Here is a 17,707-nt window from a genome sequence, read left to right as displayed (position 1 = left end):
CGAGGGGGAACGAGGGTGGCTCTCGGCGTTTGTGAAAACATAGAGCAGAGAGAGACGTGAGGGAGCTAGTCCACGTGTCTCATGGTTCTCAACTGGTCTTGCTAGCGAGGGAGTTAGCCCACGCAGCATACTTGTTCCTTTTTGTCCATTTAACTTAGTCCATGCACTTAACAAACACATGATTACATTAATAAGTAGTGCAGTCCAATACAATGAAAGTTAGTGAGGCCAAAAAAACGACTAATGAAATTATGAGAATGCTAAGGGGACTCTCCATGAACTTTTTGGCACCTTATAATGTAACGTCAATTTATGTCTCAACATTATAAAACATAATGCAAAAAATATGAGGTGACAACAAGTCTATAAAAAGTCTCACTTTTGAAAAAATCTCTTTAGCATTATTGTGGAAATTTTAACGTGGGATTAATTACTTCATTTTAATACCAACATGTTTAGGAAGTAAAGTATACAAATGTCGGGCTATAATTGTTAGATTATTTTCAATTCTTCACGCGTTCAAGCTAAATAAATAATTTTCTATCCTATTGAGAGAAATCGGGTCCGTCTTTGTATTTGTTTTGCTGTATGAGGTTTTTTGTGAGCCAACTTCTTCTTCTATATGGCTCTTAATTATGTATTTTATTGACGTTTTGAAGTAATGAAATTATGGTTGCTCTAAAAGGAGGGTCGGGGCCACTCAGTACTACGGTTGGGTGATATTTCTTTTCACTTGGAAGCGAGAGGTCTTAGGTTCGAATATCGTGGATGCTGAATTCGATACCAAATTAGACTGCCACTGTGTGACTTAGCCGAACTCTCCCTCCATTTAGTAGAAAAATATGCATGTGCTCAAAAAAGGAGGGTCGGGAGGATTGTATTTGAGGGTGGGATGGACGGTATTGGAAGAAAGGAGAAATAATGTATACATTCTTTTATGGTAGAAAGGAGAAAGAGGTTTGGCTTGGAGCCGTGATGCCACCGTTGTCTGTGGGGATTCAAAATATTATTGTTACCATCTATTTGTACCTACTTCTTAATAGAGATTGAACCCATATGCGTTGGTGAACCCTACTCATACGGATTGTGACTCCTACTTGCTTTCCTACGCTGACTAGACTAAAAGCCTTCCTTAAGGATATTACAAGAAAGAAGAATTTTGAAACATCATGATATATTGAAGGCCTAATCACATAAATGATCTTTGTGATGATACGATAATCGAAAGATAGTCTCGTGGTAAAAAAATTAAGATCTAAATTCTCGTGGTGTAGTCTGTAAGTAAATTTAGTTTAAAAATTATTTTTCTGTTAAATACAAGGGTAAAAATGTACTTTAATGTGCACGGGGTAAGGGAATCGGAAGATAGCCCCATGGTAAAAAAAAAAAAAGGATTTCAACCCTCATGTTGCACATTAAAGTACTTTTTTAAACTTGTATTTAACGGAAAAATAATTTTTAAACTAAATTTATTAACGAACTACGTCACAAGGCCTTAAATCCTAATATTTTCCCACATGGGCTATTTACCGATTACAGGACATTTTATCCAATTAGGCATATATTGAAATACTAGCGTCTTGGAAATCGGTCACTCATGCATGCGCTGATTGAATTTTAAGATTTTTCTAATTTTTATATTTAGAAAAACTCATTGGACTGTGTTTTGTCAGTTCTCCCTCCAATCAACACTCTGTTGCGGAAAACCCTAACCCTAACCCTGACCTCTCTCCCCTCTTTTTGCCCGTCTTATGGAGATTTACAAAAAAACATGAGTTTGGATGGGAAGTTAAGTTTGCTGTGTGTGTGTGTGTGTATATTTGGTAGTACAAAGGAGCTATTATTTCATGCTGTGGATCAGACAACAAATGCCAAGATCTGGGCTCCTAATGGAAATTATTTTTCCACCAATGCCTGCCTAACAAGAGATTATGGAGCCTGTAAGGACGAGATGTGCTCCTCCACGGCCATAACGACGTAGAGAGTCGATCATATGGCGATATTATATGAGAAATTTTATTTAAACCCATTTAATCTTTTTCTACACCTAACTTAAATTTTAAATGTTAATTTTTTATTTTATCTTATTGTATAATTACTATTAAGTACAAAATGAAATTAACAATAAAACTCATATTTATCAATAAACCCAAACATTTATTGTGTAGATGACATATTAACAAAAAAATGTAGATGGCAGCACTTTCTCTTAAGAAAAACAATTAATAATTTACAAGATTGGGGAAATATCAATAAACATGATTAATGTTTCTTCGAATACATGCAACCAATTGATCACACATGCGTGTATATATATATAGTTCCATTTGATATATGTTAATGGCGGGGATCGGGGATCAGTGATCTGGATTATGCTTTGGAGTTTGGAAGGGTACAGTTGAACAGACAAGAAATGTAATGGATTTTGGTGAGGGAAGTTGCAGCCAGAAACAAGATGGAAAACAAACACGAAACGTTAAAAAGGGGTTGGAACTTTCAGTTCAAATCTGGGTTGGAACTTTCAGTTCAAATCTAACTTCTTGTCCCACAATCCCTTTTTCTAGTTACCCTTTTCAGACTTTTGGTGTGGATTACACACTCAGATTTCTATGTTGAAATCCTCCCACAAGTTACAACAACATTTTAATTTCATCTCGGAGCCAAAGTTGTTGAGGGTGTCGATGAGCTCAAAAGCTGTCCCAGTCCCCCTATAGAAAAATACCAAAAAAAGCTCACTCATCTCCTTCCTCTTTCTCATGACCCCATTTGTCTTCTTGTTAAGTCTCTCTCTTTCTATTTGTCCGTTCTAGGTGGCGTGTCAAGGCAGAGACCCTAAGAATAATGCTTTAGATTATCACTCGCTCAACAAAAAGAAAAAAAAAAGAAAGTGTTTCAATTAATATTAGAAGCCATGTTGAAATCGATTCGAAGGAGGAGTCCCTGCACCTGCATAGCTCCTGCTCCAATTCAATGCTTCTTCCCAATTCACATGCAGTGATCCGTCTCTACCACCACCACCACCACCACCTTCTCTTTCGTCCTTTCCATCTTTTGTGCTGTTTTTCTTTTTTCTGTAGCTGCCTGCAATGGCTAAATTCACACCCCAATTGTTAGTATAAAAGTGTATAAAAGTGTCAGTCTTGTTGTCAGCCATGGTTGAATTAACACCCCAATTTTCAGTGTCCGTTTCCAGACAGAGTAAATATAGTTAAAAATCAAATGGGTGAAAAGAAAAATCTACATATTGAATTGGGTTTATGGGGGTATAATAGGTAATAAATTTGGGTTTAAAGAGATATTAATAGTTTAGTTAAAAATCAAATGGATGCAATGAGTAAGTTGGGTGTAGAAATAGGTTACATGAGTTTAAATAAAATTTCCCATATTATATTTATATACCACTTCTGAAGAGGTTTTGCCTGAAATATCCCAAAGACTCTAACATTATGGTACATTGCATGTGTAGTTTCATGGGTTGATATTGTGCCTAACAGCCTATGTATTTTAGTTAAGAGGTGGATGAAAAAGTAAGATAGGTGGGTAAATATAGCAGCTAGCACTCTTCTTATTTTTTAATCAATTAGGTCAAGATCCTAGTACAAATATTTGCAATGTTTTCTAGCCTTGGATCTAGTTGCATTGCATCTCTAATACTTTTGATTCATTCATAAGAAATTAATAAATAAATTAATTAATGTGAATTTTATTGCAATTAATTATTAGTATTACGAACCAATTCCCATATGGTTGTATTTTGCGCGCATTTTGCTCATCACCCTTAAGGGATGGTAATGGTCACCAGTCACCATCATATTTATAAATGTTGGATTAGTTTAAATTTTGAGATTTTTGTCTATCTACGTAGATTTCTAAATAAAAACTCATCTAACGATATAAACAAAGTAGTGAGCAAAAATATTCTTTGTATTTTTTATTGCAAAGTTGTAGAATTTCTACTGTTGTTTTTTTTTTTCTTTCAAATTTTTGTTTTATGAAAGAATGCCTGCCTACCATTGTAAATGGCTCTCTCTCCTAGCCGTTCTCCTTCAATTTCTCCTCAAACAAAGCAACAAGCAATTAATCAGAACCACTAATTCATCCTGGCCAAGCTGGAGAGAGAATTAACCGTGCCATTGGTGCTCGTTTGCAAACTTCCAGCCCAACAAAACAAAACAAAAAATTTTCTTGCAATTGCAAACAAAAACACAAAAGATTGAGAGGAAAAGCAAGAGAAGAAAAAAATGGGCAGCAAGGAAAAGTTACGTACTTCTCAAAAAATTTCAATTGTTGGACCATGCACTCTCAAGTTAAAAGAGCTTTTTGGAAAATTAGCAAAATATGCACTGGGTTTCTTCTTAATGTATGCTCTCTGCAATGTTTCCCACTTCTTGTTAAAGCCATATTCTCAGCCTCGCATTACCTCCGACACCGTTGTAAGTCTCTCTCTCTCTCTCTCTCTCTCTCTCTCTCTCTCTCTCCATCCATGTATTCATCTTTGTTTTTTGTTTTGTTCTCATAATTTTGTTTTGGTTTTCCTCTTCATTTTTCATTCCAAAAGTTGGCAATCAATTTTTTTTCATAACGGGAAATGTTATTCGCATTCCCTGTTTGTCATTATGTAATCCTTATATGAGTATTTTAAAATTTCATGTGCTTCTAATAAAAGCGCTTCTAGCAAAGCCACTTATGAGCAGAAGCATTTTCAAAGGGCCATTGTGAGTGCATACGAGTGTGAATAGCAGATGGGATCAAGCATTTTGTTGTAATATTTGATCAAATAAAAACTTGCTGCCTTATTCTAGTGAGGCTTATTGCGTAATCGTGTATGCCTTGTGGCGGCTCTCACGTTCTTTATTTGTTTGTAATCTAAATGCTGCATTGAAGAGTAGCAGTTTAATGTATAGTTAATCTGAATGCAGAAAAGAAACTGCACCTTTCGTTAAAACACGAAAGTACCATCTTTCGCTACCTTGCGTGGTGTTTCTCTTTGGTTCTACTCACTTGCCACTATTATTATGATTAAATTCTTGCTCTCTCTTATGGTATGCAGATAGGACTGCTGATCGGAAACTTAGGGTTCATACGCAACCTAGTAACGGATTCAGCCAGGAAAACGTTGAATTTTATAGTTGATTTTGGCATGATCTGCTATATGTTTGTGTTAGGCATAGAAATGGATCCATATGTACTCTTTAAAGAACCAACCAAGGATGCTAAAGTGGCCTATGGTGGTATGCTCTCTACATTCATCCTAGCCTGCGCTATAACACCATTTCTGCAGTTTACAGATGGCGGTTTCAAGGTTGACTTCACTCTCTCCCTCTCCACCGTTCTCTCTAGCACCGCCTCTCCTGTACTGACACGTCTCATAACGAGTCTCAAAATAGGCAAGTCGGACATAGGCCAGCTAGTCATTTCTGCAGGAATGCACGCTGATTTTGTATCCACCCTTCTCCTCTCCATTGGCTATGTCTTTTGGCCAGTTGATTCTGGAGGGAAAGTTGTAGAGACTTCAAAACGCGTCCGAAGATCCATTGAGATGGGTTCTGCATTGGTGATCCAGACCCTTTTTGCAGGCTATGTTTCACCAATCTTCATGAACTGGGTCAACAACGAAAACCCCGAAGGCAAACCCATCAAAGGTTCACATCTAGTGCTTGCTCTTGCTTTCATGGCCTTGATCATTTCCTGCTCACCAATTTATGGATACAATCCGGCCTTGAGTGCATTTATGGCAGGAACCTTTTTACCAAAGGGGGGGAGAGTATCGAAATGGGTGATCGGCAAGATCAACTACTTGTTATCTACCATTTACTATCCCATTTTTTTCTTCTGGATGGGTTATGAAGCTGCGTTCAAGGAATTTCAACCCGGCCAGTTCGGGACATGGGCAAGGTTATTTGTACTTTTTGGTATAGCAACAGTAGGAAAAGTTGCTGGAACTGTCCTCTGCGGAAAGCTGTTGGGGTTTCACTGGCCGGAATCTATTGCACTCGGGCTTCTTCTCACCACCAAAGGCCATTTTCACATATACTTGGCCATTGCTGCAAAACAAGTTAGTCTCTCACGTCTCTATTTATTTTTCTCACCTGCTTTCTTCTTCCCTCTCAATTTTCTCTGAGGCATTTTTACTCCTAAAGTTATTAATGATACTGTTTAATTAAGCACATGCTATTTTTCCTCCTTACGGAATCAGAGAACTTACGAGTGATTCGTCACCATTGGTCATATTATGTGAACCACGCTGATCTTGTTGCGTTTTGCTCTTCTGATATTGCATGCAGGCTGGGAAAACATCTACTTCAACCAGCACTGTGATGGTAATAGCTATATTTTTCACGGTTGTGCACGCCCCATCAGTTGTGGCACAAATCATCAAGCGTGCAAGGAAACGGGCACCTACTCATCGAATGTCACTTCAGTTGCTTGACCCTTCAAGCGAACTCCGCATATTACTATGCCTTCATGGGCCTCAAAATGTTCAAACTATGATAAACTTCATTGAGATATCTAGAGGGACAGCTGACCCTGGTATTGTGGTATATGTAACAGACATGATAGAACTCACAGACGAAATTGCAGCCACACTGGTAAAAGAAGAAGGGGCGGACACCATGACTGTGACTCACACAAGAGTGAAAGACATGAGAGATCAAGTCACTTCTGCAGTTCAAGCATATGTAGCGGAGAGTGGAGATGGTATCACACTTAGAAGATTGCTTGCACTTTCGACTTTCAGTGGCATGCCCCAGGATATTTGCATTTTGGCAGAGGACTCAATGGTAGGCCTCATCATCTTGCCATTCCACAAGGTTCAACACGCAGATGGAACCTTGGATAACGGAAATTCTGCTTTCAGATATGTGAACCGTAAGGTAATGTATATCAGAAAATTGAATATTTTTCAAACACCTACAAATTATACAAGAAAAGGTTAACGAATTCAAGCACCGTGATCATATTTGGAAGCATTTGCTTGACACATTCACTGATAAAGCCTCTAGGCTCTAGGTTATATTAGGGCTTTTGGTTTCTATCTCAAAGAATTAGACAATTTAATTAGTAACATGCTAAACACAAAGTAAAGGAGTTAATATCTGTTCAATTTTCCAAGTTCTTCCACATTTCTATAAACTTATCTGTTTTAGCATACTTCTTATTTATCATTTAATGATATACTTTGGTATTAACAGATCCTCAAGAATGCTCCGTGCTCCGTTGGGATTCTTGTAGACAGAGGTCTTGGACTGATTGAAAAACTACCAAGAACACAAGATCATTCTGTTAGCGTGGCAGTCATCTTCATTGGTGGCAAAGACGATAGAGAAGCACTTGCCTATGCTGGTCGCGTAGCACGACATGCAGGTGTAAAGCTCACAGTCATAAGATTCTTGGTAGATGCTAGCTCAGAGGCCACAGTCAGACCTGGAAATTACACTGTCAGCCGTTCTGAGCAAGAAGAGGAAATGAAGCTTGACGATGAGTGTTTCGCAAGCTTCTACGAGAGACGTATAGCATGTGGACAAGTTGCTTATGTTGAGAAGCATATGGCCAATTCTGCGGAGACCTATTCTACCTTGAGGGAACTGGACGGGCAGTACGCGCTCATTATAGTGGGACGAGGGGAAAGGGTGAATTCGGTTCTGACATTTGGGATGAATGACTGGCAGCAATGTCCGGAGTTGGGGCCAATCGGGGATGTCCTTTCGGGCTCTGATTTCTCGGTCAGAACCTCAGTCTTGATCATCCAAGAAAACACTCTAAAAGGACAACTAGATGGGCTTGAAGATGATTTTTCGATCATGTAAATGTGTCAAACATAGCAAAAGATAGCTTAGAATTTTAGATACAAATTGTAGCAAGGATTTACCACAGATGGTTTGTGAAAAATCGTAGTTTGTATAGAAACTTAGGAGGAGCCATGTGAAAAAAAAGAAAAGTCAAGGCAGGAAAAATGAGGTTAGAAATTACTGAGGTAGTGTAAACTGTAAATCAACAAACGCAGTTGTGTCTGAAGACCGCTACAGTTAAGTTTCTTTTTTTCTACAATTTCCAACACCGCGCTTGGGCAATGCCGGTTAACCAGGACAGTGCGCAAATCTTTGTCCCCGTAAAGGTGCCCATAAGTCATATGTTATACCGATTCCTAGGGAATATATGATCAGTTTCATGAAATCCTCTCACTGTAAAATATTGAAGACCCGAAACAAAGACCCTTGGACTGAAGGCTGGTTTGGTATTGCCGTGCTTTAAAAAAAAAGTTGTTTCTGCTGTCCTGTAAGAATAAGCAGATGTGAAATAAAGTAGGAGAGTGTTTGGTAAACTTTTTTGTAAAAGTGCTTTTGAAAAAAAATGCAATATTATAGTGTTTGGTAAACTTTTATATAAAACAGATATGAAAAAAAGATGGTTTTTCAAAGCTGGGTTTTATAGCTTCTTGTTTTTGGATTTTTTTTTCACCCAAAACTGTAAAAAAAAACTGAAGCTGAATGTTTACCAAACACAAAAATGCTCCCAGCTTTTTTTTATACTAATTTTTTTCAGAATCACCTTAGTACCAAACCAAGCTTAAATGGGAAGCTCAACTCGAGGTGGGTGACCAATGTAACGTAAATCCATGGTTTCTTGTGTGCCATTACTGTTCTATGATCTCTATCTCGTTGAACCAACTTTTGGCGTCAATACAATTTAAACAGTGTGCTACCTAAATACAATGTGGAAGAAGTTCCAAAATCGAATCCTTCTCTATGATTTTCGTATTTTTCTTATGGAAACTAGTCTAGCATTATGTTTTATTTTTTGATCAATTGAAACATTTTATTCAAAGAAACATTCTGATTTCCTCCAAGGTAGGAAATATCCTCCAAATCTTGTTGTGAGCCTAGTTCGAATGAAGACAATCCACCAATACCTTTGCACAATATTGTTGGAAGTTTTTCAAAATAAAATATTCTGGAACGGATGAAGGCGCAAAATAGTGCACTGTGCAAGGTTACAACCAGTCTATCTCTTCTTGTGTTTAGTTCAACTTTGGTAGTGCATAACATTGTCGAACAACATATTATATTCGGGTTTTATTGTATCCACAAGGTAATATTTGTAGATCCCCTTCACACAAATTGTAAGAGCAAACATTGTCCAAAAGATCACGTTTTTTAGACGTATAAACGTTATCTTTTAAAAAAATTATATTTTAAAATATTTTTTCTTATGTGGCACGTGATTAACCGCCATGTCAGCAAAAGAGTGGGATCCGCAGTTGTTACACCGTCAAGGTTTGACGGAAAAGGATCATTGTCAGATTCTTTTTTTGAGAATCCTGAAGATCCAGTGATCGGAACCGTTCATTATACATCGTGCGATTAGTTTTTGTTATGTACTATTTCTATTTAATTTTAAATTTTAAAAATTTAAAATAATTTTTAATCGCACGATATATAATAATTATTCTGATTACGAGATCTCCAGAATTCTCAATTTTAACTAAAGAATGTATGAAAGCCAAAAGCAATTCGACACGTACGAGACTCTCGGCCCCAATTACCATATAAACCCAAATCCTCTCTCTCCTTCTCCCCCTAGTCTCCATCTCTGTCATCTCTAGCTCGCTCGGTCGACTGTCGACAATCTTCGTCATCGTACTATTACCCACATACACAGTCACCCCCATCTAAAATTTCTAATTTAAAATTTGAATTAAATTTTTATAAAACAAATTTAATTTTAATATTCCAAAGTAAAAATTTTGGGTTGGGAGGGCGAGGGAAGGAGGGCGATCCCTCAACCCATAATTTTTTCAAATCTAAAGACTAAATCTTTCCTCTCAGCGCAATATGGCATTTCATGTCGCCTGCCCAATTACATGGTACCAAACACTCTCGCTCTCTCTATGTTTTTTCCCTCTCGTCTCTTTCTCTCACTAAAACTCGTCGTTGTTTATCTCAGCCGGCGAATCTGCGACTGTGCGTTAGGGTTTCCGCGAACCCTCGCCACCGGGAATGCCAAGGCCTCGTTCCTCGAAGACGTGCTTCGAGTTCACGACTTTCTCATCGATCCGTCCGGAATTAGGGCTCGCGACGATGGCAAAACGGTCCATGTCGCCGTTCCGAAGGTCGCCCCGCCGCCTCCGCCGCTTCCCCAGCCGGTTATGTCTTCTGCCGTCGGAGATGGTTACGCCGCTGCCGTTGTTGACGATGAGTCCGCCGCCGCGGCGTCCTCCCAGGCCAAACGTGCCGCGCTCCAGCGCAAGGCTGCTGCGGATATGGTGGCGGCTGAGGACTTTGCTCGGCGATTCGAGTCTGGTTATTTGTCGGTGAGGTTCTTGAAATTCACTGCTTTTGATTGTTTGAATTGTTTCAAGTGTATGTGTAGGAGCTAGTTTTTGGGGTTATTATTGTATGAATGTTTGTATCGAATCCGTGTTACGTGAATTTAGAGTATTTAGTTGTAAAATGAATTGCAATTGCTTAATGCTGACGAGTTTTTGGCTAATACTGCTTCACACTGACATTTTGAGGTCGCTCTTGAGTTAAAGTTTCCGCTTTGCCATGCCCCGGAATAAGAGGAATTGATTATTTAATAATTGGGAGTTTTCCTAAGTTGTAGTTTCCATTTATTACTGCATATGTATATTTCTATATTTGCTAAGTTTGAACGGCATTGATGCGAAGATACGGATATATTTTGCTTGAAAACACAAAATCTGTTAGAAGAAAATAGGTGGATTCTTGAGGCGTTACAGACCGCACTCAGGGCTTGTTTGGTACACCTTTATACCTGGACTTAGCTGGGATTGTCTTGAATAAGCAGTATATCCACGTTTGGTAACGCTGGTTCTTATTCTACGAGGGAATTGGGTAAGCGGGTCCAACCTGAAAAGCTTCGTTAACTTGTCTTATGCAGACCCCGTGTAAGAGGAGCGGACAAAGTAAGAACTGCATGGCCAGCACCTAAACATCCTTTCTTATTTTCTATTTTTTATTTTTGTTAGGTCTCATATCTGATTCTAAACCAGAAATTGGTATTCCTTCAGTACAAAATTTTCATCACGTTTAAAATTTCTGTAATGCTCACCTCCTCTAGGGTATAGAAGAAAATAGGTGGATTCAGAAGATCTTACAGAGGGCATTAACAGTAGGACTGACAGATGAGAAATTAAGAGAGATAAAGAAAAAGCCCTTCAAAAGGGCGGATGTTTTAGGATCGGATGGAAAGAAATGCTGCGAAGTAGCTTCTTATGATAACGCACAAGGAGAGTTTATCTTCTCATGGCATAACCTTTACTATCATGTCACCAAAAAAGACTTCATATTCAGCGGACCTAGTAGGGACCGGAATTGAATATTCCATCATAGTATTTTGAGCAGCCCATGGCTCCCATTACCTGCACCATTTTTTGTGTTTGGTTTTTTTGGGACACGTGCCATTATGACTTTGCAGTTTTGCTGAATGTCGAATACATATGTTTGCAGTTGTAATACTTTGACTTTTTTGGGGTGTTGAACTCATTGTTATTTTTCCCGCTATATATTTATGTTCTTTCTATATTTGTTGTTTTTGAAAATATCAGTTATTTTTCCTTTTAACAGGACACCTCAAGAGGCGTTGTGGGTGAAGAGCAGGCTCAGTCCAATGTGAATGTTATGTGCCGGATATGCTTTTGTGGTGAAAATGAAGGAAGTGAGAGAGCAAGAAAAATGCTTCCATGCAAAACTTGTGGCAAGAAGTACCACAGGAACTGCGTAAAGGTTTGGTCTCAACACAGAGGTGTGTCACTCTTCTCTTTTTTTTTTCTCCCGAGGCTACAGATTTTGCATAATAAAATTAATTGGACTTCTTTATAGATCTATTTCATTGGAGTTCATGGACATGCCCCCTGTGCCGAATTTGTGAGGTAATGGGTGATTTGCAATATTCGTCCAATGTTGTTGTTTCTATTCATGCGTGAAAGTCCAAATCCTCCATATTTCCTTAAAAAGAATTTAAAGGGTCCATTTTTCTTGCTCGACAATTTTTATATGTTTCTGTTCTCTAATGCAACCCCAGTCGCCTTTTCTCTTTTGTTTCTTTCTTTTGGTCAATATTAAATGGCTTATAGAACCCACATGTATTACTTGCCCAGAAAAGGAGTCAAATTGGATAATTGTAAAACCTGTGCGGAAATCTTGATGTGAATCGAGAGAAAAATAAAATAATTTGAAGGATTGAAAGAAAAGAAATAACTGGAACATGAGGAAAAGAAGTGAGACTTTTTTTTCTTGTATTCTTATTAAACCATTTGCAAAAAGGAAGACCCATTACAGCAGGAGTAGCCTATGTATACAGGGCAATTTAACTCCTGATAAAATGACAAATAAAATTAGCCTAGGTAACAATTTTCTGCTTTCCACTGAATATAACAATGTAGGATACCACTACCATTTTCAACAAGATACCTACACTTGTTATTGACATCAAATAACTTTCATAAGGACTAAGATTGTCTGTAGGGGTTTTGGCCTTATGATGGTAATAAACTGTGCTTATTAATGGAATCTTCATACTAAGTGGTGTGACTGTATCTTTTTGTTCCTTTCTTCAGGTGTGCCGAAGAACTGGAGATCCAAACAAGCTTATGTTCTGTAAAAGGTGTGATGGCGCCTACCATTGTTACTGCCAACATCCTTCACACAAGGTAGGGTGTGTACTGCTTAGTCCTGAGTTGTATACTGGCCAACTAAATATTCAAAATATGCTTACTTTTGTAATTCATGGCGCAGAATGTTTCTCCTGGACCTTATGTGTGCCCGAAACATACACGGTGTCACAGCTGTGGGTCAAAAGTCCCCGGAAATGGCTTAAGTGTGAGGTATTAATTATCAATATTGTATACTGTGAGTTTTATTTTCTTCTATCAACGGAAGTGATAAGATGACTGTTATTTTACTTCTGTAATTTTGAAACATTGTAGTAACATAAAATGTTTGTTAGGCACCATGTTAGAATTTAATATTATCTTTCTGATAATTTGGCTTACCAGCACCCTATTTTGGATCTCTCTAAATTATTTTATACTTTTGTACGTAGTTTAGACCCTTTTATACTTCTGTATGTAGTTTGTGACATCTTATTTCTAATTATGTAGCATTTTGTGTCTTTTTCTTCTGCAATGAAAGCCATTTAAATTAAAGTTTTCGTTTTGCTATGAGTTTTGCTGTGTAATTTAGTATGTTTGTATTTTGTATTTATTTATGCATTTCATATTTTCCCTCCCTCTTTAAATAGCTTTTATCTAAACTAGTCATTCAAATTCTATACCATCAAGCAGAACTCTGATAGGCTCAGTTTACTTCTTTTTTCTTTTTCTTTTTCTTTTTTTTTTAATGTACCAAAGTTATTATTTGTTTGACTATTTATTTGCATTTTAGTTTGTACTTTTACGTAGCATGTACTGGTGGACTCACTCCTTTCTTGTTACATTGACAGATGGTTTCTTGGATACACTTGCTGTGATGCATGTGGAAGATTATTTGTGAAGGGGAACTATTGTCCTGTGTGTTTGAAGGTATTTAATTTGCTTCTATAAGGGTTGATTTATCTGAGATACTTTTGTTTTATTAACTTGCATGATTTTTCTCATGACATATTTGTGATCTTATTTTATAGGTTTATAGAGATTCAGAATCAACACCAATGGTTTGCTGTGATCTTTGCCAGCGTTGGGTGCATTGTCATTGTGATGGAATCAGGTTCATTACTTTTATAGACCCATACTAGTTTTGCTGTATTATCCTGCGGCCTGCCTTTACTTTTTCTTGGTCCCAAAGTGAGTAATTTTGTACTATGGAACTTTGGGCCCGAATGTTTGGTGGCAAAATGTTTCCCTAATAGAACTAGTGTTGTAGCAAAGACTAATGTAACACATTTGGAGGAAACACTTCTATTTCCCCCCTCGTCTTTTGACTCTCTCAAATGTGTTTCATTAGCCTTTATGGTCTGGGCTGTTTGGCTAGCAGTTAAATCAATTCAAATAACCACTCTCATGTATAGTGAGTTTAATCTTCGTAAACCTACTTATCTTATATTGATGTATTCTAAATGATCCGACTGTATCTTGTGACGTTATAATTGCTGAATTGTTTTTTTTTTTTTTTTTTTTTTTTTTTTAGTATCTCTATGGGATTGCTTATTTCCAAAAGGATTCTTTATTTTTTCAGTGATGAGAGATATCAGCTGTATCAGTTAGATGGAAATCTCGAGTACAAATGTGCTACATGTCGTGGAGAATGCTACCAGGTTTGCTCAAATAAGATAGTATTCTGTGCTCCCCTCCTTTTGGCTTTAATTTTTGTTTTTCTTAATTTTCAGCTTTCATTACTTCTTACTTTGGATTTCTTTTACAGGTCAAGAATAATGAGGATGCTGTGGTAGAGCTTTGGAGGAGAAAAGATGAAGCGGAGCAAGATTTAATTTTTAGCTTGAGGGCTGCTGCTGGGTTGCCAACTCAAGAAGAAATATTTTCTATTTCACCCTATTCCGATGATGAAGAAAATGGCCCTCAATTAATAAAGAATGAGTATGGGCGTCCGTTGAAATTATCTCTCAAAGGGTTAGTTGATAAGTCACAAAAAAAGACCAAGGACAGTGGGAAAAAATCTTCAAATAAAGTGTCTGCTAAGAAAGAGGAATACCAGGAGTTCTTTGTTGGTAAAACTGAAGTGATTCAGAGGTCTGGAGGACATGATGATCCTCAGTCCTTTGGATCTAGCTTGGGCTATGACAAGAATAATGAGATGCGGCCCTACAAAAATACAGAACTAGATTTATATTCTTCGCCTATAGCTGGAAGTATTGGCCACACCGAAGAGATTTGCTCTGTCAATGAGCCAGGTGTTTTGAAGCACAAGTTTGTTGATGAGGTGATGGCGAGCGATGAAGATAGGGCTTCCAAAGTCGTTTGTATCAAGGGTAAGTCTCATGGTCTGGATAGTGGAGAGGATACTGGAAAGCATGCTGGCAAGTCAAAGCCTGTTAAAGGGAAGAAGTTAGTGATAAATTTTGGTGCACGGAAGATAAATTTGCCCAAATCTCCAACATCTGATGCTTCAACCTGTCAAAGAGAGCAAGATTTGTTGACTTCCAATGGTATGCCTTCTATATGACCTGTTACTTGGCTTATTATATTCTTACTTTTAGCATTGCCATTAGAAAAAGAGTTAGGCTTACGTATGGTACCATCATTGAACATTAGGTAATAATAGATTACTGCTTTTAGCCCAACTAAGGCTTGAATTTGAGAGGAATACCAATGAATGTTCCCACAGCCACCTACAACCAGCATTTATCAAATCCGCCCATTGCTACCCCCTTCACAATCTCTCATTCAGTGTTCAGAAGGGTCGTGTTGGTTGTCAATTTGGGTTTTTAAACCCACAAATAATGATATAGGGGTTGACGGTAGATCTGTCTTCCTTGTTAATGTCTTGGCAATGTGTTGCTGAGATGATGGAAATTTGGGGCATAAACCTTTGTTTCCTACATAGACAACTGAAAACCCAGAGACATTTAGGTTGACATTGACAAAATGTATGTCAGACATACAGATTTTTTTCTTTCTTGTTCTCTCTCCACTTGCAATATTATTTAGAATGTCACTTCAATTTTGAGGGCCAAAAGGAAAAAAACCATCGTTTCTTATTAAAAAAAAAATATATATATATATTGAGGGCCGAAAACCAATAAGAGAAGTAGCTGCTTATGGTGGATGTGGCCAGGTTACTTTAATTAATAAAGAGAAATAGGCTAGTGGAAAATTCTTGAAAGAAACCAATATATTTTGTGTGTATTGTATGTATATGTAGATATATGACTTGTGTTTCTCTTGATGGGCAGCCGGTGAAGATGCCAGCCAGCAGAGAGCACCTGTTATGGTGGATAGACATGATGGTTTGGTTAATGCTAAAGGTATAAGGATTGCAAGTTGCAACCCATTAGTATGGTGGAAAAGTTCGATCTCTTTTCAATTGATTAGTATTTCAGTCAAAATTTGATGTTTTCTTATGTTGTGTCATTGAAAGTTGAAACCTTCGTGATGACATTGTGCAGATAGAAGTGATTATTCTAGCCCCTTGAAAGTTCCAAAGGTTTCTGGGAGAGAAGGAAACCTTATAAAGTTGGGAAAAGTTAGGTCCGGAGCTTCTGATCATAACCCCAAATTTGCAAGAGGGGATAAGGCTGATGAATATGAAGCCATTCAACCTGAGCAGACACCTGTTTCGTTTGGAAAAGGCATTGAAGGAGGCACGACTGCAGCTGTGCCTGTAGGTGAAGTCCCGACTTTAAGAAATGACAGGGTATATTCCCGGAAGCATTCACATGGCAGGTCTAATATACGTACTGAAACCAATGATTACGCTCAGACACCCATGTCACATTCTTCGTCAAAAGATGCCAAACCTCCGTCATTGAAGTTTAAGCTCAAGAAGCCTAATATTGAAAATCAGAATTCTTCTCATCATGAGGAAGAAAAAAGTTACGTCAAGGGCCAGCGGTCAAAAAGAAAGAGACCATCACCGTTTATGGAGAAGACATCATTTGGTGAGAATGATGACAAGACACAATCAGTTCAGGATAATGTAATGGATGAGATGGATGTTAACTGGATATTGAAAAAATTGGGCAGAGATGCAATCGGAAAGCGAGTTGAAGTTCAGCAGCTATCTGACAATTCATGGTGAGTTTGTTGTTTCTGTATAGTGCATTACTAAGTCTCATAGGACCCTAAATAAGATAAAACAAAATATTACAGTTCATACTAACATATAAAAGGACTTCTTGAGTTGTAAACTATTTAATGCCAGCAATTTAGTCATTAAGTCGATTGTCGTTCATGTTTTCTGCTAAATGATTGTTTCCCATGAAGATGAGGTTGTCAGTTTCAAGTGATACTTTAAGGGGAGACTTTTGATGTTATCGTTTGAGCTGATTTCTTTCCTTTTTCCCTTGTTTCGTACAGGCATAAGGGAGTGGTTAGCAATGTTATCGAAGGCATGTCAACATTATCTGTAACTTTAGATGATGGCAAAGTCAAATCTCTAGAACTTGGGAAGCAAGGGGTTCGATTTGTATCTCAAAAGCATAAGAGGCCAAGAACATGAGGGCTGTACGTAGTACACACAACTTGATGTTTGTGTTAATCTCATCCGGAGGCTTTCTTCCAGATTAAGATGAAAGGGAAGTTGTCTGCCTCTGAAAAGGTGGTAGAGATAACATGTTGTAGCATATCCATTGGCTTGTATCTTTGCTCACATTCTTTCAGACTTGAGAGAGGATTGTATGTGCGGGGGCTGTTCAGTTTCATCGGTCGTGAAGAATTAGTTCTGGTGAACCGGGGTAAATTCTGAGGTAGGCAGGTTTTCTTTTCTTTTTCTCTTTTTTTGTCGTTGTGTAGACAGCTAAGCTACCTTCTTGAAATGTATTCGAATACTCAGCCTCGAACTATGATATTTTAGAACTCTCGGTAACAGAGAGGATAGGAATGAAAAGTTGTTTTCGTACCGGTCCAGATGTGTTTACCATCTTTGAAAGTATGAATGCTTCCGGCATTACTTTGATGACTGAAATTTGTTCAGCAATTAGAAAGCATCCCATCCTCAAGTCATTGTTTGTGCAGATCGTGGTGCCTCGTAACTGACTACGCCTGAGCGGGAGTCAGTTTTGGTGGCACCAT

The 17,707-nt window shown here is 37.9% G+C and overlaps 2 protein-coding genes across 3 annotated transcripts; both read left to right on the top strand.

Annotated features, from left to right (window-relative positions):
- The first annotated feature begins 4,114 nt into the window (after nucleotides 1-4,114).
- On the top strand, nucleotides 4,115-8,016 carry LOC137733372 (cation/H(+) antiporter 28-like). Its single transcript, XM_068472524.2, has 4 exons — nucleotides 4,115-4,433; nucleotides 5,051-6,055; nucleotides 6,285-6,875; nucleotides 7,194-8,016. The coding sequence occupies exons 1-4, from the start codon at nucleotides 4,242-4,244 to the stop codon at nucleotides 7,806-7,808; spliced, it is 2,403 nt and encodes an 800-aa protein (XP_068328625.2). The 5' UTR covers nucleotides 4,115-4,241; the 3' UTR covers nucleotides 7,809-8,016.
- Nucleotides 8,017-9,615: 1,599 nt separating this feature from the next.
- On the top strand, nucleotides 9,616-17,536 carry LOC137734108 (uncharacterized). 2 transcript variants are annotated; one of them, XM_068473393.2, is made up of 13 exons: nucleotides 9,616-9,865; nucleotides 9,946-10,312; nucleotides 11,589-11,766; nucleotides 11,844-11,893; nucleotides 12,581-12,673; nucleotides 12,759-12,847; nucleotides 13,465-13,543; nucleotides 13,645-13,727; nucleotides 14,196-14,274; nucleotides 14,382-15,123; nucleotides 15,871-15,942; nucleotides 16,084-16,711; nucleotides 16,994-17,536. In XM_068473393.2, the coding sequence occupies exons 1-13, from the start codon at nucleotides 9,834-9,836 to the stop codon at nucleotides 17,133-17,135; spliced, it is 2,634 nt and encodes an 877-aa protein (XP_068329494.2). In that variant the 5' UTR covers nucleotides 9,616-9,833; the 3' UTR covers nucleotides 17,136-17,536. The 2 variants fall into 2 exon arrangements, with proteins under 2 accessions (XP_068329494.2, XP_068329493.2); XM_068473392.2 differs by having other exon boundaries at nucleotides 9,760-10,312.
- Nucleotides 17,537-17,707: the final 171 nt, after the last annotated feature.

The sequence above is a fragment of the Pyrus communis genome, chromosome 7, assembly GCF_041283825.1.
Source record: "Pyrus communis isolate YQ-2024b chromosome 7, ASM4128382v1, whole genome shotgun sequence".
NCBI classification, from domain to species: domain Eukaryota; kingdom Viridiplantae; phylum Streptophyta; class Magnoliopsida; order Rosales; family Rosaceae; genus Pyrus; species Pyrus communis.
Note: the sequence above shows the minus strand (reverse complement) of the source record. Positions and strands in the feature narration are given on the sequence as shown.